The sequence below is a fragment of the Phaethon aethereus genome (assembly GCF_964289735.1).
Source record: "Phaethon aethereus genome assembly, chromosome: 2".
In the NCBI taxonomy this organism is placed as follows: domain Eukaryota; kingdom Metazoa; phylum Chordata; class Aves; order Phaethontiformes; family Phaethontidae; genus Phaethon; species Phaethon aethereus.
The window spans coordinates 16126195-16150708 of NC_138582.1; the positions used below are offsets into that span (position 1 = coordinate 16126195).

A 24514-nucleotide genomic window follows, 5' to 3' on the forward strand; every position below is an offset into this window, starting at 1 on the left:
TTAAAACCATCACCCCTTGTCCTATCACTACAGGCCCTGCTAAAAAGTCTGTCCCCATCTTTCTTACAAGCCCCTTGTAAGTACCGGAAGACTGCAGTAAGGTCTCCCCGGAGCCTTCTCTTCTCCAGGCTGAACAACCCCAACTCTCTCAGCCTGTCCTCACAGCAGAGGTCTTCCATCCCTCTGATCATTTTTGTGGCCTGCTCTGGACCCACTCCAACAGGTCCAAGTCTTTGCTGTGCTGAGGGCTCCAGAGCTGGATGCAGGACTCCAGGTGGGTTCTCACCAGAGCACAGCAGAGCGGCAGAATCCCCTCCCTCGACCTGCTGGCCACGCTGCTTTGGATGCAGCCCCGGAGACGGTTGGCCTTTAGGGCTGCGAGTGCCCATTGCTGGCTCATGTCCAGCTTTTCATCCCCCAGGACCCCAAGTCCTTCTCGGCCAGGCTGCTCTCAATCCCTTCATCCCCCAGCCTGTACTGATACCGGGGGTTGCCCTGACCCTGCACTTGGCCTTGTTGAACCTCATGAGGTTCACACAGGCCCATTCCTTGAGCTTGTCCAGGTCCCTCTGGATGGCATCCCATCCCTCAGGTGTGTCAACCGCAGCACTCAGCTTGGTGCTATCTGCAAACTTGCTGGGGGTGCACTCCATCCCGCCAGAATTAAATATGACCTGTGTTTTCTGTAGGGTTGTCTTGCATCATATTGTAAAACTTGGGGGAGTTTGCTCCCTGCTGAATGGTTCACAAAGCAGCGAGGGAGGCCATCATTTTCTATTAAATTCTCCAGTGTTACATCTGCAGCATTTTAACAGTTCTGCCCTTGCCTGGCGGCATAAGCACCAGATTTCAAATGTCACTCTCCATGCAAACCACACCTTTCAGTGAGTAGGAATAAGCACAAAATGGAAAACCATAAACATATGGGCTGCCCTCCCGTGGCCTCTAGCTTCTGGTATCCTTTGCCGTGTGGCCTCTCCTTCTGAGCTTGTCCAGAAAGCAATGGCCATGGTGTTGTTGCAAACCTCAAGGCTTGCCCTAGTCTTCGGGTACCTGCTAACGACTGCCATGCCTTCGTCTGCGTGCAGGCCGCCTGCGTCCCGGTTATGCTCAGCAATGGATGGGAGTTGCCGTTCTCGGAAGTGATTGATTGGAACCAAGCCGCCGTCATAGGCGATGAGAGATTGTTATTACAGGTAAGAAAAAGACCGCGGCCTTCAGTGGATCAGTTGATTATTGCTGCCGCCATCTAAATGGACAGGGAAGATGAATCCAAAAGGTCAAGGCTGTAAAAGAATTTTTATCATGAAGGGATTGTCTGTGTCACACCGGCTATGAACTCATTTAATATGACATCATTCATTTTTTGGCCTGAAGGTCATTGCAGCCACCAGGCCACATTCTTAAACGTGTTAGACATTTATTTTTCCTAAGAGCATGAAATCTCTTCTGGTGTGGAGCACCTGGATGCCTCTCTGAGGCAGAGCTGTCCTGGAACGGGTGCTGTGATGAGAGAGAAAACATTTGAAGGCAGGTTCTGCTCATTTCCTTCAGAAATGGCTTATCCTCAGGGGTCCCTCCAGCGCTGTGCGTCTGGCTGGCAGGTGCTGAAGGGACTCCTCAGGAAAGCAGGTGTTTCCTCAGGCAGGGGTTACCACCTCACAGTTTTGCAGGAAGCAGAATCTGTCCCTTTCCTGATGCCTGGGACATGTAATACCGCTTTCTGAAGCAGCGTTCATGTCGCTTATTGGTAATCTCCTTGAGATCATGGAACAAAAGTGGGCTGAGAAATTAGAAATTCCCTGCTACCTTCAGCACCTACTTTGGTTTTAAATTCACTGGATTTTTTTTTCCTGTTTCCCTAGTGGGTTTTATAGGCTAAATATGTTCTGTAAAGTATGTGGACAAGTTGATGTTAGGAGAAATGATTGAAAAATTGGTTTCCCCAAAGTAGCATTTGATGAAATGCTGTTGCCCAGCATGAAGCTGAGATCCACAAGATCTGAAACGGCCACGAAGTAGCCACTAACAGGGTTTTTTTAATGGTTGAATTTAACTCAGCATTTCCAAAGTGGCAAGCTATGGTCATCCACAGAGAGAAGCCTTCAAAGGCATAGGCATCTTGGCACCCCAAAAATGAAATACCTTTGAAAATCTCATTAGATGCCTATTTACTTGTCTGAAGAAGTAAATATTTGTGAAGAGGTGGCCTAGCAAGACTGGCAAAGTGCTGCCGGTTCTCCTATGTGTGATACAAGCTGCAAATATACAAGGGCCATTTGATTTTTGCTTCTGTGGACAGCGCATTTTTCTGAGGAAAATTATTTCTCTCTTTAAATAATACCAATTTGCTGATCTTCATGCTTTCCGGTAACATGCCATTCGTTCTCTTCACAGCTGCTTCCATATTGAACAGCTACTGCACCGTTATTAACAGTGTTTTTAAAGAGCTGGCAGAGGGCCTGAATGTCTGCTCTGGGAAGCGTTTTTGTTATGTTACAGTTTTTCATTTCCTGTTTGAGAGCAGCTCGGCTGTTTTTATTTGCATATTCTCCCCATCATAGCACTGGGAGAGCTTAATCCAGCCTTTCTGCATTTATTTGCGCAGGGTGGTTTTTGCCTTCCCCCTACTTATTAATGAAATGACCTTTTATTAAGACGTCATCCCCTTCTAATAAGTCCAGTGTAATCCTGCCAGATTAGTATTAATACATCATTTTCCCCACTTGTCTTTCTGGACAAGTAGATTAATAACTAATAGGCAAACGCAGTTAAAATGGGAGCTCTGATTTTTCTTTCCAGCTGTTGTAACGCCGCGGACACCGAGGGTTTTTTTTAACCTTGGCGCTGTGTTTGCAGGCACTCGCAAGCATGGTGCGGTCTGTAAAATCACAGCTTCTGGCAGGAACCTTCACGGTCAGAGCAGCCTTCCCTTTCAAAAGGCGTAGTTGGGAATGTGTATTGGTTTTATTTGTTGCTCACGCACGTACGCACACACACATATTTGCACACACATGCAAGGTTGCGCATAATGCAATGAAATGTTTAAGTTTATAGAAAAAATGCCATATCACCGCTGTGAAGTGACTTTGATCTTGTATTTGCTGCTGATAATGATCCTGGGTGTCAGTAATACACACCTGTGTAGAGCCAGTGCTCATTATCCCTCTGCTTATTGGAACTTACTGGAAAAGTAAGGAAAAGAAAGAATATGCACCCAAAAAGATGAAACTTGCTGCAGTTATTTAGTGCATCACGTTACTATTTGTGACATGAGTGGTTAGAAAAACATATACTAATACATGTTTTTAGCTTCTATCTTTCATACTAGTTTTGCAGGGAATATTTTACCTAAAGACCTATATTTTACCCAAAGGCCCTATAGCGAAGGAACGTGAAGTCCTAACATCGACAGTCTGACCATTTTCTTCTGTTCCACCTTGCTGTAGTGCTAACTCTCAATAAGCTCAAATTCTGCAGATGAAGGTCTCAGAGATGAAGGGTTTAGAGAGTAGAGATGTCCCATCTGACACTGCACTCTGTGGAGCCATGGTCCTTTTGGACACAGTGTCCAGACCTGGATGCAAACTATGCAGTAAAGAATTTACTAATTCTTGTGGAAATTTTTTACATATAAATTCTTAAAACCTCAAATTTTGTTCAGGAAAATGTTTCACGTGAAATCATTTGATTTGGGAGCATGTGAAAGCAACTAATGATCACTGCCACCTCTCAGAATATTTTAGGAGTAAGCAAAGTGTGTTCTGGTCAGGAAAGGGTGGGATGTGGTGGGATGCAGGTAAACTTCAGCTTAAGCTGGGATGTGCAAAATGCAACACACAGCCCAGGTATATGCTCTTACAACACGACTTAGGTAAAAGATTCATGAGAAATGGTGGGAGTCTGAGAACGAGGTGGCCTAATTTGAAATCCAAAAAAAGTAGGTGCAAAAGCACAACTCTTCGTTCCTAGAAAGAAATGAACACAAATCAGCAACGTGTCCTAGATGCCTTTCTGATGCTGTGAGTAGCCCTTGTAACTGAAGCAAATTGCAGTTAAATTCCCTTGATAATGTCAATTTGCATTGTCAAAGTGGTGTACTGGAGGCCTTGGTCGAGGTCCTAAGAAGTTAAGCAACGACACATATGTACATTAGTTTCCTTCCAATGTGGAACAGGGATGTGGGGATGGAGAAAGACATAGAAGGAAGCCCTCCTCTTCTGATCCAGTGAGCAGTTACTTTTTTAATGGCAAAGCACTGCAGCAGGACAATTTTGGTTTTATTTGTAAGGCAACTTATACCAGAATTAACGTTTTGATTTAATGGAGAGGGGGAAAAGGAAGCCGTGTTTTCCCTTGTGAATAACAGGTGGTGTGGGAGACATTATTCTTTCCACCCACAGTAATTAGTAAAATGCAGTGTGATCCACAGGCTTCGAAAAAGTGGAGTCTTACTTAAGATGTTGCTATGTTTTCCTTAGGGCACTTAGTGTTGCCATGCTGCAGTAAATGCAATTCCAGATCTCTTTAATATACTTTGAGAGTGGGGATTGTTGTTGGACGCTCAAGACCTGCAGGTACTAGTTTTTTAAAATACCAGTCCATGAAAAGCTTTGTGCATGAGGGATGTATGGAGGAGCTCCTCACGGCACCACGCCACAGCGCTGGCAAGGGGGAGCTTTTCTTACCATAAAATAACCAAAAGCTAAAAGAAAGCAGATGAAAAAAAAAAATCATATATTCAGTACCAAAGGTTATAAAGGGTTGTGTCTCATTCGTTTTACATCAAGGCTCTAACTGTTGACACACGCATCTCTGTCGGACAGGAGCACTGAAGCTGTGCAGCTTGCTAATAGAGGAGAGGGCTTGTCAGCAGCGTATTAATTTGATGAGATTGCGTTGTTTTCTGGAGCTTCTGACTATATTACATCTTGTATTACAGATTCCTTCTACAATCAGGTCTATCCATCAGGATAAAATCCTAGCACTTAGACAGCAGACACAGTTCTTGTGGGAGGCTTATTTTTCTTCAGTTGAGAAGATTGTATTGACTACACTAGAGGTGAGTAAAAATTGTCTGGGGCCTTGGACAAGCAGTGAGGTTTCCATACCTGTCCAGCTGCTCCTGTCCTCAGCCGGCGTCGGACCTTGGTTTTCATGACATGCAATTGGTCACTGGGAAAAAAGCTTGGCATCTTGATAAGTTTTCTTCCCTAAGGAAATACTTTCTTCATTATCGGAATCCACATTAGAAAACTGACACAGTGAAAAATGGGAGCTACCCGACACATGCAAAAGTTGTCATGTGTGATCTTGCCTTCACAAGGCTTTATGGTTTATGAATCACTATCCTTGTCATTGGCGGTGAATGTGTTTCTTTAAGAAACCTTTCTGGAATTAATTTTGGAAAAAATATTACTGTAAACCTCTTCCTTGACCATTCCTTAATATTTTGATACCTTGTGATGGGGCTGTTGGTCTGGCTAAAGGAAAGAGGGGGGCTTGTAAATCATGGTGTCTTATCTTCATACACAGGATAACTGAAAGGCCTGATCATCCTTACAAAATATTAATAAATAACCATAATTAGACTGCTATTAAACAGGGAGACAGATGATCTCAAATCTGGAGAGAATCCTTTCTGAATTCAGAGACAGAGGAGACATGAAAGGGTCTTTAGAAGTAGGGCCCAGGCTACAATTTCAAAAGCAGGTTTCTCTTCTAATTGTTTTTCAGTTTTGCACATAAATTTTTTACACACTTTTACCACTGAAAGCGGCTCACTTTGTAGGTTCAAATGCATTCATCTTACGCTAACGCTTCTGCAATTGCATTCATCCTTGTGCACAGTTGTAAAGCTCCACATTTCCCGCTGTGCCTGCTTTCCCCTGAAAACTGCAAATGAGCGCTGCTGCCTGCAGTACAGGTTGCCCGTGGCTGATCCACCTCCAGCTGCTGCAAGGCAGTCCCTTAGGTTTTTCTATGCCAGTGAAGAAAACCAGCCAGGGAACATTTCCGGAGCCCCTGGCGTAGCCGTCGTCGCAACGCTGTCCTCCCCGGAAGAGCATGTCTTCATCTGTGCTGCCTGTTGGGAGCTGCTCGGCATCCTCCAGCTCCCCACAGGCGCTGATGAAGGAGTGATCATTATCACAGCCCACACCAGGACCTAGCAAAGCTGGAAGACCACGTGCCGGCGCTCACAGCCTACTCTGCCCTTACAGAAGTACCCATAAGGACAATCGGGCTGCCTCACGTACCGTCTGCCCCTTCCCTACACGCACCCTGTTACCGTTAGGGATTGCTAAGAGGAGAGGGGCGCAGGGGTCTCCTCGCTGCCCCTCTCCTGCCTGCGCTGGGGCTGCTCTCGAGGGAGCGTCGCCTGCAGCCCCCGCAGCCTTGGTGTCCGTCACACCGAGCTCCGGCGCTCACAGATGTGTCGTTAAGCGCTGCCCTGGGACGCGTCGGCCCATGTGGCCGCAGGTGCCCAGGGAACGGCAAAACCCGTAATAAAGCTGAAGCAGCTGGGCAACCAGCAAGCTGGAGTTCCTGCTCAGAGGGGAAAAACTAAAGAGAAAACAAAAATCTTCCCGGAAGGTTTAATTTAATGAAATCCAGTAATGTATGCCTGGTCTTGCAGGGTTTTTTTCATTTGTTTGTGAGGGTGGTTTTGGTTTGAGGGGTTTTTTGCTTGTTTTTTAATTCAGGACTGTCAGAAATTTTTGAGAAAGCTAAGAGGGATTCTTTTCTTATGAACAGATACTCGTTTCACATTTCAACCTGCCTAAGTGAAGTCCTGAGTTAACTTTCCTTAGAAAAGGAATAAAAGAGTTGAGAGTGATTTTTGGTGTCCAAAATTTGCAAACAGTTTATCCTCCTCTTAAAAACTGATGCCTGGAAGTAAATTCCTAGCAGGTGTATTTTTTTCTGGTGGATGTTATCTGTTTTCTGTTGTAACGCTGTTGTGTCAAAGTGCTCTGATGATGCTAGATATCATCAGAGTAATCACCCGCCTGCTGACTGCAGTGCTGGTACATGTCCACCCGTGCTATTGGTACAGAAAAAGTCTTCACAAACTCAGGTGTCTGCAAGGACATCACAGCTCTCCTCTGCCCTTTATCCTGGACACCTCTGAAAACATTAAGTCACGTTTTAAGATCCGTGATCTTCTTACAGCATTTGGTGGCCTAAGCCAAACAGCTCATAGTCCAAATTGAGAGGTTTGAATCATCTGGCCAGCAACCCCATATTGCAGGCACAGAGGAACTGCCCAGTGCCGTGGACATGGTGTGGGTTAGGGAACGATGTTCATGAGTGTCTGCTGCTGGCTGGTGAGTGGGAGCACTGGCAGCGCAGCAGTGGACTGCTGCAAACACCATCCGGACGCATGCTTCAGTGTATCTGCACTTTTTCAGCTTGGTCTTCTCTGAAAACAAACCCAAAACATCCCTAAATCCCTGTGCAGCATGCTCAGTCCTCCGCTCAGGAAGAGGAGGGGAGAGAGACAGCACAAAGTACACACAAGAAGTGTTTGATGCTTGGCCGGGGCATGTTGAGAAGCAGCAATGATTAAGGCAATATGTGAACTTTTTGAAGTGTGAGGACGAGGGAGACAAAAATATTGGGCTATTAATGAATTCAGAAAAGAAAAGGGAGCTCTTTCCAGAGATCCTAACCCCTTCCTTCTCTTATTAAACTTCCTGTCATGCCTCATCATTGGAGAGAGCATGTAGCTGCTGAATGTCTCTGCAATATGTGCAACGCTATACACTCTGCATTTTAATTGATTGGTCCTCCATGTTATCCTTTTTTTATACTTTTCTGTTCTCTTTCTGCCAAGTTGACTTTTCTCCTCTCCATCATGACAGACAGCTAAGTTTCTTATGTAGACTAAGAGTGTGATAAATTAATCCTCCGTTTGTTAACGGTGATAAATCACCGAGGCCAGCTCCCCAGCCTCGTGCGGAACCGCGCTGGTGAGTCTGGTGTGCCTGACACGCACCAAAGGCTGCGTGTGCTGCGTGGCACCGGGGCCCTGCTCCGTCTTAGCGCTGCGCTCGCTCCGCGTGCGCTGAGGCGGCGTTGAATGCGAGCCATGTGTTTTCCCTGCAGCCTTGTTGGCTACCGGCGCAGTGGAAAACTCCACCGTCTGTGAAAACCTCCTGACCATGTAAATTCACAGACTTCTCCTTATCTGATTATGTCCCATTTCTGAGAAGGCAGGAGGAGGGAGCTGTAATATTTAGGCTTTGTGGTAAACACTCAAAAATATGTACTGCCTAGTTTCTGTCTTTGTTTAGTGGCATAACTTGCAGATGGAGAAACAGCAGTCACTGTCTTTTTTTCCTCTCCCCACTACCATGCAGGAGATCTGACAACTGGTACACCTAACTTTCCAAACAGAAATATTCAGATCCGCTCTTATCAGTAATGGAAATACAGTCCTAAGTCTGTTATGTTGAGACCAAGGAAAAAGATAAATTAACTTACTCCTGTGAGCTAATTGCTGCATATTAGCTATGGTAATTGGCTGTAGGCAAAATTCAGACAAGCATGCAAACACCTAACATTTGCCCCAGTTTAGCAGTACATATGTTGCCACCAGCAGTGGATTGTCTAGCACAATGTGACTGCTGTTTTAATGTTTTTTCGTCATGGCAATCAAAAATTCCAGGAAAACCACTGCTTGTGGCAGCACTTATTCATGTTCTGTTTTGACCGAATGTCCATGAACTCGGCTGCTTACACAGATTTTAGCTTGTTTATACTCCAGCAGCTGCTTTTGTTCAGCTTATGTTGGGTCTTTTTGCATGCTTTTGGGTTTCCTGTGCTGTGGGTATATACCTTCTTTACTTCCGTAGATTTTAAGGCCAGAATGAATGATGAGGGATCAGATTTAGTCCAACTTCAGAGCCATAGAGTTTCACCCAGATATGCCTATGTTAAGGCCAGAGACAGTAGGTTAAGAGAACCAACATGGTCTTGGCACTCAAGCCAACACCTGCCAACCTCTGATGCTCTGGGGGGAAGGTAAATCTGTAAGAACATGTGGCCCGACAGCGGATTGTGCTTAGAAAGTTGCATCTTACTTGGAGGCTGAATTTGCCCAGTTACAGCTTCCCACCGCTGAATCTCGTTAGGCCTTTGCAGCAAGTTTGAAAAAGCTCCCACTGGTGTAAGAACCGCTATGGTTCTTGCATACAGGCATCTGATATGAAGTAACTGTAATTAGTTTCATACATACAGCCTTGTATCTTTTCTTTGGTGGCTTGTAGTATCCTAGATGATAAAGTAGATGACCTAGCAATCTGTTCTGACCTAAAAAAATCTAGGAATCCATCTTTGTGGCCCTCTACGGAGACAGAGAGTAGTTGCCAGAAGATCTTTTTCTGTTTCATCCAACAAGGAGCTGTTACAGAACTGAGATGTGGAATCAGTAATGTATCTGAATGCTAATATCCCTTTATAATTAAGCAAAAGTGAATAATTAGTGCAGCCTGATTTGCTGAAAGTCTTTGTGGTTTTGAATGCTCTCATTATCTCAAAATAATACCTAGCTTTGTAATGTCATCCTCAAACAATTATCTTCTGTGAGTTCTGGATAGTAAAACTGACAATGAACTAATCAGGCTTACAACTGCTAAGATACATTAAAAAGTATTTTGCTTGAAACACAAAATGCAACAAATTGCAAGGTCCCCATGTCCAGAGAGACTAATGAGGTGCTCTGAAACCTGTTGCACACAGCCTGGGCTGCTGAAGTGGTGTCAAAGTATGCAGGTTCTGTGTCATTTTAAGAGAGATTAAGCAGGAATGTCTAGTAATTTGTATGCCTCAGCTTTTTGCAAAATGGGTGATGATTCCAGTCAGCTGGAGTCCCTGAAGCTTCTACCAGTGACAATTACGGTCTATTTAAAAATCATCGCCTCTCTTGTTTTCCAGATTATTCAGGACAGAATATTTAAGCACATATCACGTAACAGCTTAATATGGAACAAACATCCTGGAGGGTTATTTGTACTGCCACAGTATTCCTCATATCTGGGAGATTTTCCTTACTACTATGCTAATCTCGGTGAGTGAATCCTTGCTATAATTTAGTGGTATCTGGAATTTCTAGTGGAAATTTGGAATTTGATCCTTGAGTAGCATGTGCCAAGTGACTTACCATTCATTTCTGGTTAATGATGCCTTTTGTTTGTCCTGTCTCACTCTTCCATGCCCACTGTAGACTGGAATGTCTCTGACTCATCAACATGCATCATGTGCCTCTCGCTTGCAAAGATTGTTTTAAAAAAAAAAATCTATGTCCCTTTATACTTTTCCATTGCCAGTAATTAATGCCCGAGTTGCTGACCCATTCATGGCCCGAGGGGACATAAAAGGAATAGCTTTTTGCTTTCTTTGCTTATTTGAGCTTGGCCAATTGGAAAAGTGGTAATTTACCCATGACACTTGTTATTGGAGTGCATAGTTGGTATGGATTTAGTCTCCATACTATGTGTCTTCATACGGACCCCACTAGAAGGAATGAATAGGACCTAGGTTCATGGCTTCTTCCTGAAGCAGAGCTTAAATGATGAGTTCTGCAGGGGGATGTGCTTGCAGGCTGAAGTGATCCTGCTTACCAGACTGCTGCTGCATTTGGCTCAGCCTGTGCCATCCCACTTATGTGGAGCTGTACTGCTCACCTGCTAAAAATACAGTTACCATGTTAAAGAGGGAGAAGAAAGTTTCTGTGGGAATTTTGATGAAAAACAACTATGACCCCACACAGATGAATTTCGATAACACTGCAGAGCAGTCATGAAGGATAGACGCCAGTAGGATCTGTTATTTCGGGCAGAAGAGGAAATCATAGCGAGACAAAAATACCAGAATGGAAGGCAAGGATGCAAAACAGCATTATGAGCTCAGGAGTAATTGAAGATGCATGTGGATGGGGATCAACCCAGAAAGAGCAAAAATCTGACAGAGGTTGTAATGGAACTGAGGAAACTGAACAAGCTCCTGGAAGGTGTGGAGATAAGCTGTAGAAAATATCAAGCATCCAGAGCCAGGCAGCAAAACAGTGCCAATGTCAGGAATGACATTTGGTTGAACAAACTAGATGTCAATATTATCTGTGAGACAAACTGGATGAAAGAAAGAGATTGCAGGACATCTGTGGAAATAGTGAGAAGGAAAACGCAGTAATGGTGTTGGAGGAAGGGATTTGAGAGGGCGTGGGAGTTGAAGGGGAGTGTGATCTCTTCTGAAGCATCTGGTACCTTAGTATCCGAGACGAAAGGAGATGGCCTAAAAAAACATGGCAAGGTTTGCATTAAGTGCAGATTATTTTTCCATCTCGAGAGTCCTTTAATCTGTACTAACCACAGCAATTTTGTCTTTACTGAACACATATCTCTTCACTTCAGGTCTGAAGCCTCTTTCCACATTCACTGCCGTTATCCACGCAGTAACTCCCCTGGTTTCGCAATCTCAGCCTGTGCTGAAACTCCTGGTTGCTGTAGCCAAGTCCCAGTACTGTGCACAGGTAAGCAGCGCCGTCTGACTGTCAGTCACATTGGAGACAAAACTACTAACCCAGGAGTGAAGAGCCTACTGACTTCAGATCCCCTCAGTCCTGTTTCAAACCCCTGTTTCAATTCTGGTGTTTCTTTTCTCTGAGATTTCTATTGTCTGTGACCTGTGTGTATGGGAAAGAAAAACTCTGAGTATAGTGGGAGTGGAACAGAGACAGTAATTAAACCCCTTTGTTTCACAAGGCGGGTAAAATAATGACTGTACTTTAAAGATCAGGATTGTGTGTGCTGCAAGCTGCAAAAGGATGTCTGTGCCTCAAAAGCCCCTATGTGATCTTCCTTCCTCCTGCTGTGGCTCTTGGTCTCAGCAGTGCTAGGGTTTTGGCTTCTCTGAAAGAAACCTTGAGGAGTTCAGGAGGAGCACGCTCTTGCAGTGGACTGTCACAAGTGGTTTAGCCTTTAATGAGAGCCAAAGTAAATCAGTGACATCCGCATAACCTGGGCTAGATAGAGACTTCCCGAGTTCCTGTCTAGCCTGTATCTGCTTGAGAGGACATATACTGTAAATAGTCAGGATGGGAGAAATTACTGTAGGAAGTGTTATTTTTATACAGATTTGTATCATTGTTGATTTTGAAATTCCTAACTTGAATTTAACATTTCTATCTGGAGATCTGAGTCCTTAGGGTTTGGACTGCATTGCCACAAAGGTCTCTGATTCTCTTTCAGATTATTGTTTTATGGAATTGTGATAAACCCCTCCCAGCCAAACACCGCTGGCCTGCCACTTCTGTGCCTGTTATAGTCATTGAAGGAGAAAGCAAGGTAGGTGGAGAGAAACACTGTAAAAGATTGCGTATATTCTGCAGTGGGACCAGAATTTATTTTTCCAACTGCTTTGGTGAAAGCTTTGTAGTTCCCAGTGGTGTGACAGCTCCTTTCTATTCCTTGGTCCTTTCTACCAACTTGGTCACAGGTTGATCTTTCATGGATGAGGCCCCATGCTCTCAGAAGACATCAGCACGGCTATTAAAGCGATCAATCTGAGATTCACAGGTGGGACTCAGTTTTGAAATGCAGCCCCAAGAGTAGGTAGTGCTGACCCCATCTTTGGAGGTTCCTGTCTCTCTGCAGGTGCATGAAGGTAGTGATGCAGCTGAATTAATTGAGTCTGATCAGTCAGATGCAAGACTTGGGGGTCAGCTGTGGACTCAAAAGCAGAGAAGCAGCTGAGACTGAATAGTGTTAACGCACCTTTGAAAAATACCTTCTTTCATGGCCATGTGGGGTACTGCTGCCAGTGGTGGGATCTCACCACCAAAAAAAAGGGACAAGGGACGCTTGCATGGGAACAAAACCACCATGTCATCTCTTGCTGTGCTACACACTTCTTTGTTTGCCCTTCCACAAAGTCGAAACAGACACCACCCAGATGAGGAAAGAGGTGTTTTTTAAAATCCTCACTGAAGTGGATGATTCCTTTCCAAATGCAGGCCTGAGGACTTCTTGCTTCTAGACTCTGACTGAGACAGTTCTGCAATCTCTGTCAGCTGGCTTGTGAGCTCTGCGTTTGCAAAGGGAGCTTTTAGTTGCTTTGGCTGTACGATCCTATTTGGAACTTGGTCTTTTTTTGTCCTTGACCCTGTTTGGTCTATTTTGTCTTTGGTCTTTTCCCCCAGTCACCTTAACATGGGGAAAGCGAGACTCCCGCAAGGTTGGCAGCTAATGGTTCTTGCCTTAGCTAGCCATGTAGTAAGTATCAGGAGAGTTGCTGCAGAGCCAAGAAGGACTGTAGTGATTTTTGAGTATTTTGAAGGTTGTAGGGTTTTTTTCCTTTCTTTCTGGAAAACTTGTAGAGGTGAGATAGAGCAGAAAATCTCTGAAAATCTCTGACCAGTTCTACAGTGTTTGTAGAAATTGGCCCAGGCACTGTTTAGATTACAAATGAGTCTCCTGAGTACACAAAGGTGTGTTTATAGTGGACAGTCTCTTCCCTCTAATATCGCAACATATGCCAAATGGCTTCTTGCGTGGAAAAGCTGTTTGTTTGGACAAAGCTTGCAGAGCCAGAGCAGTGCAATTCAAAGGTTGCACAAAGGAACTGCTTTTCATCTTCAGATTTAACTGACGTATACTGACGGGCACAGTTACTCTGTGCAGGTGATCACAGAAGTTTGCCTTTACCTAACCTTCACTCTTCCCCATGAAATCAAGATACAGTCACACCCATTTTACAAAAGGAGGCTTTAACTACAAAAAAAAAAGCAAACATGGGTAGTCCCGACTGTTGTACTATTTGACAACTTTACATGGTCTGTGAAAGAGCTGGGGTGACAACACTGGTCTCCTGCTGGCTGCTTGCTCTGCTTTGCCTTTGTATAAGCAAAGCAAAGCCAGCAATCCCTGCCAGATCACCTCCTCCTCACAGCCACCGCCTCCCCGAACTAAGGCCGTCATAGCGATGGAGGGAAGCTCTCCAGACAGACACTGAGAACCTCCTGGTAATAGAGACAGAGCCTTCTCTGAATTGAGGCATAGATTTAGGGACTTGCTTCCAAACAGTTTGCATGGGATGCAGAACTGACCATGTCCATTATGAGGGATGTGTAAAACTTCTCCATATCCCTGTTTCCATACAATTATGTCCTCTTACTGGACCTGATTTTTGTAGTGTTTTCTTGGCATAATAAATTGGAAAAGAAGTCTACTAACTAGCCGGGATATTTTTCCTAGCAAATGAGGGAAACAAATAATGTTGTGCCCTTGTTACTGTTCATCAGTTCTCAAAAGGTGCTAATGAGTCTGCTAAAGAAACCATATGGATTCTCATTTCTTGCTGTTATCTTTTTGAACCTGGTTTCCCATCTACTTCATATTGCTTTGAGAACCGTCTTGCCATAGTTTTGAAAATCTTATTCCGCAAATAGATTATGTTATGTCACTTAAGAATGTGACTTTTTAAATTGCTACAATACCAATATAATCCTTGATGCAAGTGAAGCTCAGCTGATACTCACGTTCTTTAGCATATTCTCCTTTTCTGATGGAGAATGGTGTACCATTCAGCAGCAGCTCCCTGTGGATGCACAAGCGATGCACAGAGATGGAGCTGTACCGCTTCACAGGGGAACCATCCTGGTGGCGTAACGTCCTTCACACACAGCCTGGACTGCTTGGCTTCCCAGCAGCGTAACCTTATGAATGCTGCAAAGTCCTTCTCAGCGTTCATTATCTTGATGCTCACACCCCATAGGAGGGCAGAGGGACAGTCCTACATACCAAGAAAAATGTCCTCCCTAAAAATGCTGTAGGTACATCTAATCCTCAGTACAGACCATTGCAGTTTGCCACAAAAGGAAAGCAGTCTGCTCCAAAGGGGGTCTGTTCGGAAGTTACTCTTCAGGTAGAAGGTGTAGGCTGGCTGCTGGGGTGATGAAAATTATAGTCTTTCACTCTTGAGCTGAAGGGTCCTTTCCGCCAGACAGAGATATGCGATGTGCCTCAGACAAGAGGAAGTAAGAATGAGGAATAAAATGGAGTATTTCTATGGGAAATGAGTCCTTCAAGTGATTTTTTTCCTCCCCTTCCTGCCTTGGATACCCACAGGTTATGAGCAGTCGCTTCTTACCCTACGACAACATAGTGACAGATGCAGTGCTAAGCCTGGATGAGGACACCGTGCTTTCAACCACTGAGGTAAGGGTCTTTGTCGTCTTGGGAGTCTGCTTGGCTCCTTGACTCTTCCCGAGCACGGCAGATAGGCTCTTCTCTTGGCTTTGCTGGTGAGCAAATTTTGTAAGATCTCCTGCTACGCTCCTCGGGTTTAGCGCGCTGCACTTGTTTCAGCAACCCTGCCACTGCCTGCCATCAGAGGAGCTTTTCACCCTGGTTAATTGGCTCATCATTAGCATATGGTTCTTCCGTTCTTTATTATTTTAGTAACATAGCTGCAGGCAGGTGTAGGCAGCCAAGAGCAGTTGGCTCTAATACTCTGTTCTCACTTTTCTTATTGGGGTAGCTTTCTCCCACACACACGTTATCAGTAGGGTGTGGGTGGGGAAGGGAGGGGTGTCAGCAGCAGGGCACTGCTGTCACTCCAAAAGACAGCATTGCCACCCTAACACAGGATTTCACTGAGGAATGCTCTCACCATTCTGTCACCCCATAAAATTGGAGATCTTTGCTCGTTTAGGTGTTAGTGTGTTTGTGCCAAGAGCGAGATAGCGCTAAGAAAAGAAAAATACTGTAGAAAACCAATTTTTACAACTGGGATGAGTATTGATTTCTGGAACCTCTTCCTGAGAACCACAGGGGAAACTGATGACAGTTTATATAAAGTGCAATATTTGGGAAATACATTATTAATGATGGCAAGGGAATAGCTTGAAAAACTCAATTTTCTTTTGTTTTCCCTTTTTTTTTCCCCCATGTTCATGGCCATTCCCTTCTCCCCATTTCACCTTTATAAAAATGTTTTTTTATCAGTGATGGGGATCTTTCACTGCTGCTACTACTGCTTATATGTCAGTGAAGAAATGCCTAATATTAGTTACCCGTCACTGCTATATACCCTAAGATGTCATCAAAATTGTTCTAAATGGATGGGATTGCAACTGCTCTTCTTCCCAGTATTTTGTTGTGCTGTGGTTAAGCGGTTCCAGAAGGAGCCATGGTAGCCCTCATCTGCTGCACAGATTCAAGAAGTAGTTGGAATTGAATCTATTTGATACCAAGGTTACACCTTGGTAGTTTCTGCTAGATGAGGAAGAACATGGCTGCTGCCAGAGTACTTGTGTTCAAAGCCCTGCACAGCCAAAAAAACCCAAAACCAATAAAGGGCATTTGTCCTGGTGCTGGAGTTGCTAAGCAGGTTCTTGCTCAGGGTGAAGGGTCCTGTCTCAGCTGCCATGGCTAAGACCTCTGAGGGACTTCATTGCACTGAGGTGGTATTTGCACTGAGCCTGTGGATTCTGTGAGGATGTGGGGCTTTGTTTTGTTTTGATTGGTATTTAGTCATCATCCAAACTTTGGAGTCATTCAGGCTTCGGGAACGTGTATGAAATAAATAGTGTTTCTCATTCAGCTTGGCCATGCTTTACCCTAAACATTCTGAAATGCAAATATTTGTTGTTGTGTGAGACAACATACACATTTCTTTATGGCTTCTTCCCTCCTGTGAGCAGCTTGCAGCAGATATTGCATGTTTGCGCGGTGGGTATTGGCTCTATGAGCCCCGTGGCCGCCGTGCTGCAGAGGGAACCAGCTGGCCAGCCCTACGGCTTCAGCGTGCCTGTGCCAGGGTGCCAGGGTCAGAGGCTTTCTTCAGTGGCTTTCTATGAAGAACTGGGACCTTTCTATCGCTTCACTTCCCCCGTCATACGGCTTACGCAAAGAAGCAGCGCTTTGAAGCACTGACCTGAAACGCCTGGTGTGAAACTTCCCTTGAAACGAACTGCTCGTGGGTGTTCGTTGTGGCAAAGGTTCAGGGCCCAGAGAAGGCAATTCAGAGACGTGGTCAAACCTGATCACATTCCTGTTGGGAGGAGCAGTCACGAGGCAGATCTTCCGCTCTCTGGCATAGTAAAGGTTTCCCATTCCCAACAGAGCAGTGCATAATCGCCCTTGTGAGATGAGCTGTGTCACACACACGGAGGGATGTTTGTGGGGGAAGTAATTAGACATCAGCACGGGTCAGAACTGATATGGGGGTTTAAGAGACTGGCAGCCTGGTTGGCTTTTCCTGCTGTTCAGCTGAGTGGTAATGCTGCTAAAAATTATGTAGGATAAGGACTGGTTTGGGTTTTTTTAATAAAGGGAGTTTTCTCTGGGGGTGGTTGCTTTAGTGTGTCTCACTGGTACAAGGACAGATACTTGAAAGCACAAGTGAGGGCACTGAGTGCAGCTGATTTATTACTTATTTAAGTTTGAGATTCTCAGAGTTCTCTAAAGAAAACAGATGTCACGTTTTATGGGAAAGGCCTTTACAGGGGGGAAAAAACCTTTAGTTCTTTCATGTGGTATTGATTTGGATGAGATCAGAACTATCACAACGGTAACTGGTTTGTGCACATTGTCTTTCTAGTTGGCCTCAGATTCCTTGAAACAACTTGAAAGAAAATAACCAGTCCCTAACTTTGTGTTCCAGTACATGTGCGACTCTTCTGTTTCATAAAAACACTTGTAAATGAGAGAAGTCTGACAGTGATCACACCAAATGTGACCGTTCTCAGAGCAGCTATTCATTATCTAACCTCTACACCCTTGACTTTGACTGGGTTCTTGGGAGGTTTTTCAAGCATTTTTGAGCAAAGTTTTAGGTCGCTCTGGTACTGGAGGGAACTTGGTGTGCAGTGCAGAAGCAAAGCCCATTTTTTCTTGCATTGGACTGGAACAGTTAGAATTATCTTTACCTCCTTTTAAAATTTTGGTCTAGCTTGAGCTCCAAAACCTAAGTTGAAGTGAAGGGACTGCCAACCAACTTTACAGTGATAAAAATCTTTCCATATATATTTTTACCAAACTCCTTTCAAATCTAGTGCTGACGAGCCTTCTGCAAACTACCCAAATTGTCCCTTTTCTGGTGTCACCAGGATTTGTTTGGTGGGATCCTGGTGTAGCAATGTCCTGTCACCTTTTCGGTTCTCAGGGATTTGAGTTATTAAAAAAGTTACAGCAAGAAAATACCACACACACACACACCCCCCGCTATTGGCAGCATTTGACATTTTCTTGTGGCTCATACAGTATCAGGCATTTTCTTAACATATAGGCTTCTAATGCCATTTAACTACATGGAGATCTTTTCTTCCTTTTTATTACGCTATATGTTTAAGCCGCTTGGTCACATAGGCAGTCTTAACAGTGTGACCTGCATGGTCCTCAAAGGCTCAAAATGGATGGAAAATATAAAAGGACTCGGCATTGATTGCCTGTTTTAATCTCACTGAGCAACCCTTACAATTTAAGGTGTTTGACTCCTCATTTTCCAAGCTTTGTGTTGACAGTACTGAAATGGTAGGTGAGATGCACAAAGATGTGCAAAAGGTTCAGTTTACCACATAGCTATTACCACCCTGTATTGCATCTAAGTATAAATACGTGCACCTACTCCCATTCTTTCTGTAACTCGAAAAGGTTTGATATGTAAAGGGCAAGCTTGAAAATGTTAATGTAATGCTGTGATGCTCTAGACTCCCTTTAACAGGAACCATTAAAATGTGCATAATTATAGGGCAAAATGTCAAGCAGTCAGTTTAATTTACTGATGAATACATAGAATTAATGTTTTGCAACAGTTCCAAGATTTTGAATTACGAATTAGTGGCAAGGTAATATTTTGTTTTGTTGACATTTGTTGAAACAATTTCAGTATTCATTTGGCCTGTGCCTTTGTCTGCAGGTGGATTTTGCCTTTACAGTTTGGCAGAGTTTTCCAGAGAGGATTGTAGGGTACCCTGCTCGCAGTCACTTCTGGGACAACACTAAGGAGAGGTGGGGGTATACCTCCAAATGGACTAATGACTATTCCATGGTATTGACAGGAGCTGCTATTTACCACAAGTAAGAACCCAAAGCATGTGCTGTCTTCCTTCTGTGTGAAGCAAAATAGTAAGGGGTGGAGGGGGAGATGAAGAACATTCTTCTGGGGAGGGGAAAAACTGGAAAGATAATAAATGGGTCTACTTTTTATGGGGTAATAATTTAAGTTCTTGGTTTAGCTCTGGGGATCTGGTAATCATTATTGCGCTTGTTGGGTCTCTTTGAAGTCACTTGTATTTTGAGGCAGTCGGACTGCTCTTTTTAACATCAGGAATTACACACTTCAAAGAGTTCCCAAATTCATTAAGCTGCTCGGCTGAATGGCCTGTAGCATAGCAGAAAGGAGGTTACTTCCAGACCAGCTCTGGGTATGTGTTGGCTGACGGCTGCAGACTGCAAAGTCTTCTGGCTACTCTAGAAATGTAGTGCAGTGGACACGTCACAAATCAGCATACTGTAGCATGTAGGAGAGAACCCCTGTTGTTGGGGCTTCATCAGACCAAAGACCTCTCTACATTTTCAAAGAAAGTCAGCAAATTCTGGAGTATCTAATCCACATCCCCGCAAAGGAGAAGACTGGCCCTAGGGGATGATATAGGCCCAAAGGAGAATGATTTCAACAATAAGGACAGTATTAGGCCAGTTTGATAGAGTTCTCTCCAATGGAACAGTTTTGAAAGAAGAGGTGGAGGATGAATTCATCAGTGTCACAATATCACACTATAGCAAATGTGGGGTGCTCTTTCCTGCTTCTCCATTATCTTGATACTTAGGTCTGCATTATTTCTTTCAACCCACTTACAGAAAAGCCATATGTTTTGTTTTTCCATTAGCACTATTTAGTGTCTTGATGAGATACTGATTTGTTCTCCCTTCTTGTTGGAGGATGAGACCAAAGAAAAGACGTGATATATCCCGAGTTGAGTAAAAAACTTGTGTCTCAACTGAGACAGAAATTTCCTAGAATTTATCATCCCTGAAAGCCCAGTGACTTGTATTAATAACGCTGCTCTTGGTTTCCAGATATTATCACTACCTGTACACTCATTACCTGCCTGCCAGCCTAAAGAATATGGTGGACCAACTGGCCAATTGTGAGGACATTCTAATGAATTTTTTGGTGTCAGCCGTGACAAAATTGCCTCCAATCAAAGTAACACAGAAAAAACAGTATAAGGAGACCATGATGGGACAGGTATGTATCCACAGTATGTTTTAGCAGTTGGGATGTATTGATAATACAACGGTTTGAATCCTAGGTTAGGTTTACAGAGTAATACAATTCTGTCAATTTTTTTTGCAGTTTTTAGTTTAGCAGAACTGTAAATAGACTTTAGATATGCTTATTATAATGAAGTAAAAGGAGAAATGGCAAACATCTACAGTGAATGACAGCTTCTCTTTGTAGTTGTCTCACATGGTGTTATTCATGGTGATCCCACACTCATGGAACTGATGATTGTGGTGACCAAATTTCAGTTAAACTCCATTTTTCTAATTAAATATTCTAGACCTAAGACCTAGCCATGGAATGCTAGAAGGAGAAGTAAATTCTAGAAAGGTTTTCTATTTTTAATTATTATTAATTAATATAATGTACCAGGCCGTCCCTGTGCTATTTTAAAGTATATAGTGTGATTCAAGCACTGACACTGCACTGTCACAACAGAGGTAATTTGTGATATCCAAGCGTTTTTTCCCACAAGGAACATTTTGTCCCACAGTGATGCCATCACTCACTAGCAGCCAAGAAATGCCTGCTTTAGAACCTCTTCCAGCTACTGGATAAGCACTCTCTCATTGCAGAAATGGATATACCTGCTGGTAACAGGGATACATGGTTACCTGGAGGCACTTTTCCTCCTGCCCTGTGTGAGAGAGCAATGGGAAGAATAGCAAGTCCTGCAAGACCTGCAAATCCTAAGCAACCTCCCATCTGTGCTTGCCGTGGTGTCTGTGATCCTCACTACAAACAGTACCATGATTACTGGCAGGCAGGAGAAAGAAAGGGCCCTCTATTTTCCCCTCACATTTTCTTCTATTAGCATTACTTGGATCTTTGACTGGGGAGTGGCCATGCCAGTTTGTAGACTCCCTTATCTGTATGCCACTGCACTTTCACCTGAGATATATGAGCATTCAGCAGTTCTGACTCATCTGGGTACCCAGGAGACCTTCTGTGAACCAAAAGGTGCCATCTAGAAAGTACCTATCGCTTCCAGTTTGAGTTTCACCTCTCTACAGGGACATGCTTTGGCTCTTTGGCAAAGTCTGGACATTCATTTTTCTTTTTATAGCGCGGGTGACTTGAGTCAGCCATGAACTATAACTGTCTCCTAAAGACGAGTTGTTCCTGCAGCTTTGGGAAATGTAATAGGCCATGTTCATAATTCCTTGAAAGACAAATAAAAAATTAGCATAACCTCAAAGTTGTGACAGAGATTAATAGTCATATGGAAATGCACTGTTAATGGCCAGAATGTCTGCTATAATCCTCTAGCAACAAGCTTTTGCTTGCTCTTTAGTGGCTCGGAATAATCAAGAGTCTGTAATCAATGCACATTATAACCTACCACTTGAGCTAAACTGGACAGGCGTTGGGCAAAGATCAGGTCTGATACCACATTAATTTGGCAAGTCCCTGTCTTTATCAGTTTCTCCATGTTTTAATTAACATACTTTGAGTTTATGAATTTGTACTTGTTTTTAAATTATAGTGGAAACATGAGTGCTATAGAGAGATGCATCAGAAGTAGCACCAAAAACCCCTTAGGTTCTCAGCATTCATCCCTTATCTTAAATAATAGTGTTATTATGTTTGTAAATGTAGTTTAGGTAGAGATAGAGAATAATAACTGCTTCAAAGCTGGTAGGGCCTTATTTTTCCAGAGGTGCTGAGTTTCAATGGACTTGCGTAGGAATTACAGCCCTGAACTTTGGAAAATCAGGCCACGGTGTTTTGCATGTATGGCTCAGAGTTTAACGCGATGTAATGTTGAGCTTCAGTTAATTTTCTCTGTCCATAAGACGGTACTGTCTTACGCACTGGCCGCGGCCGGTGGGATTCCTGGGAGCACCCTGCTTTTCCCTGCAGGACATCTACACACATGAGTGATGCCAAGCATCTAAGGACTTCTGCTGAGCTCTTACAAGCTGGTTGAAATTACTTGTGTATAAATTTCTGCATCTGGACTGCAAAAGCGTGTTTTTGACCTGAGAAACTGTAATAATGGCAGCATGTTTTCCTCCAGCGGCTGAAGGCCATGGGCAGCAGCTGGCCTGTGCTTGGATGTGCTCCTCTAGGGAAAAGTGGTGGCCGCCTTCTCTTTCCTGGTGGTTTTTAAGGACTTGTTCTATCTCTGAAAGAGCTTGAGGGTTTGAAAACAACCAAGAGTGAGGGATGGGGTGAGCGGTGTGCTGGCAGGCTTTGGGAGGCCTGCTCCAGGCCGGGCTGGCTCATGGTCGAACTCGAGTCACGCTCCGCACTGCCCTCAGCCCCTTTTGAGAGTCAGGGGTGGCCGGCTCGCCATCGCCGGCTCCCGCTGCCGGCAGGGTTCCTGCCCCGGCTCGGAACCCCCCTGCCGAGCAGATTTCAGCTGCGGCAGAGCCAGGCACTCTCAAGCCCCCGGCACCGCGCTGCAGCACGGCGTCAGCCCGGCCGTGGCGCCCGCCCTTTCCGCCGCTTTGTCGCGTCGCGGCCGACGACTGATTTCTGCTCTCCTCTCCACACAGACGTCCCGGGCCTCGCGCTGGGCCGACCCCGACCACTTCGCCCAGCGGCAGAGCTGCATGAACACTTTCGCCAGCTGGTTTGGCTATATGCCGCTGATCCACTCTCAGATGAGGCTCGACCCCGTCCTCTTTAAAGACCAGGTCTCCATCCTGAGGAAGAAGTACCGAGACATTGAACGGCTCTGAGGAGCGCTGCTGAGGGGTCCCAGCGGCCCCCGGCCCCGCGCGGCCGCCGGCGTGTGGAGCCAGACTGTGCCGCCGACAGCAAGCGCCCGACCCCGGCGAGCGGCATCCCGGCGCCGGCGCGCACGGCTCCGGACTGCGTCGAACCGCCCGGCAGGCTTCTGTCGCTCAAGACTAGGTCATGTACAGTTTCATTATGGAACATTAAATAATTATTTTTGAAATGATTGCTATGCAGGTTTAAACTTTTTTAATGATCAAAAAAAAACCTATTAAAAACAGAGTTCTTTCTTTAATCAAAATTGTGTTGGTTGTGAATATTTCAAAGCTGCCGTTCCTTTCTTTCATGCATTTGATTGTCATTGCAATTTTCATTCATTTTCCCCTGGAACGTTAAGCGCTTGAATCTCACGGGGAGAAAATGCATCAGGTTCAGAAACAAACCGAGCACAAGCGGGACAGAGCCGAAGTATTAATGTTCCTCATTTACTGCTGACTTCTTAATTATTTTTTTCTCAGTTTTCCCCAAGCCGGTAGCAGCCACTATGGCAAAACCCCTTTGGACAGATGGAAAACTGGAGAACCCCCAACGAGCTGGGTGAGAGCGTAGATCCTCCTGGTTGGGGACGCCATTTTTGAAGGCAATCGTCCTTGCCTTGAAGGGGGAGAGCAACGCTACCGCTGAGGAGCAAACGACTGACGTGGAGCACAGGGAGGGCGTCACGCAGAAGCAGAGGCGCGGTGCTGGTTGTGTATTCTGGTAGGAGAGGCGCATCCCGACCGCGGGTGAGCGCCGCAGGGGCGGTCAGCACAGCCAACGCGGCGGCCGTGTGGGACGCGCAGAGCCCGCGTGCGTCCCGGCTGCCCGCGGGCAGTGGTGCCGCTTGGCCGCAGCAGCTGAATTTCTAGAAATAGCTTTGTTTTGAGGGCAAAAGGGGTGTTGGTGAAAAAAAGACGGCATGTTAGTGCTCGTAACGCAGGAATTTGGCCTGCAACAAATTGGTTTATATGAAAACAACGCATGGGCTTTTCATTTTTTCTTTCTTTTTTCTTTTATTTTTAATAAGTGAAAATAGGTGGAGAAGTTCCCTCCTGGAGGTCTGACACCTGAAGTAAAGTGCGTGGTCAGACCCTGGGTACTGGCGGCAGCGAGTGCTCCCAGGCGTAGTTGGGGCAAGGTAACTCAGACAAAAAGCCTGCCCCTGAAATACCGGCGTTGCTCACGCTCCAAAACGGTTTTATCATTTCAAATGGAAGTATTTTTAAAAGGAAGTATTCCAGTTGTTTAATTTCTCTGTAGTGCTTTGCTTTATTTATGTGTTTCTTTCAGTTGAAGAATGAAAACACAAGCAGTGATTTGGGTCCGATTTGCTAAGAAAATATGCACTTTAAAAAACGTTTTGAACTCTCACATTTTGACGAGGTGCATTTGGGGTGCTCTGTAACAATCGCCACCCCCAAGAGCGCTGTTAAAGTCATGGTGAGAGGGTGTAGTGCCGATGCCCAGAAGACCAGCAAGCCTTTCTATACCTCATTCC

At 44.7% G+C, this 24514-nt stretch overlaps 1 protein-coding gene across 1 annotated transcript in view; it reads left to right on the forward strand.

Annotated features, from left to right (window-relative positions):
- The window catches only part of EXT1 (exostosin glycosyltransferase 1), a 184059-nt gene extending 160865 nt beyond the window's left edge, over positions 1-23194 (forward strand). Inside the window, exons 3-11 of the mRNA XM_081996936.1 lie at positions 1089-1196; positions 4943-5062; positions 9940-10072; positions 11415-11533; positions 12252-12347; positions 15129-15218; positions 18922-19082; positions 20085-20256; positions 22794-23194. Of these exons, the coding sequence (XP_081853062.1) occupies positions 1089-1196; positions 4943-5062; positions 9940-10072; positions 11415-11533; positions 12252-12347; positions 15129-15218; positions 18922-19082; positions 20085-20256; positions 22794-22979 (1185 nt within the window). The 3' untranslated portion in view covers positions 22980-23194. The remainder of the gene's footprint in view (positions 1-1088; positions 1197-4942; positions 5063-9939; positions 10073-11414; positions 11534-12251; positions 12348-15128; positions 15219-18921; positions 19083-20084; positions 20257-22793) is intronic.
- The last annotated feature ends 1320 nt before the right edge of the window (positions 23195-24514 follow it).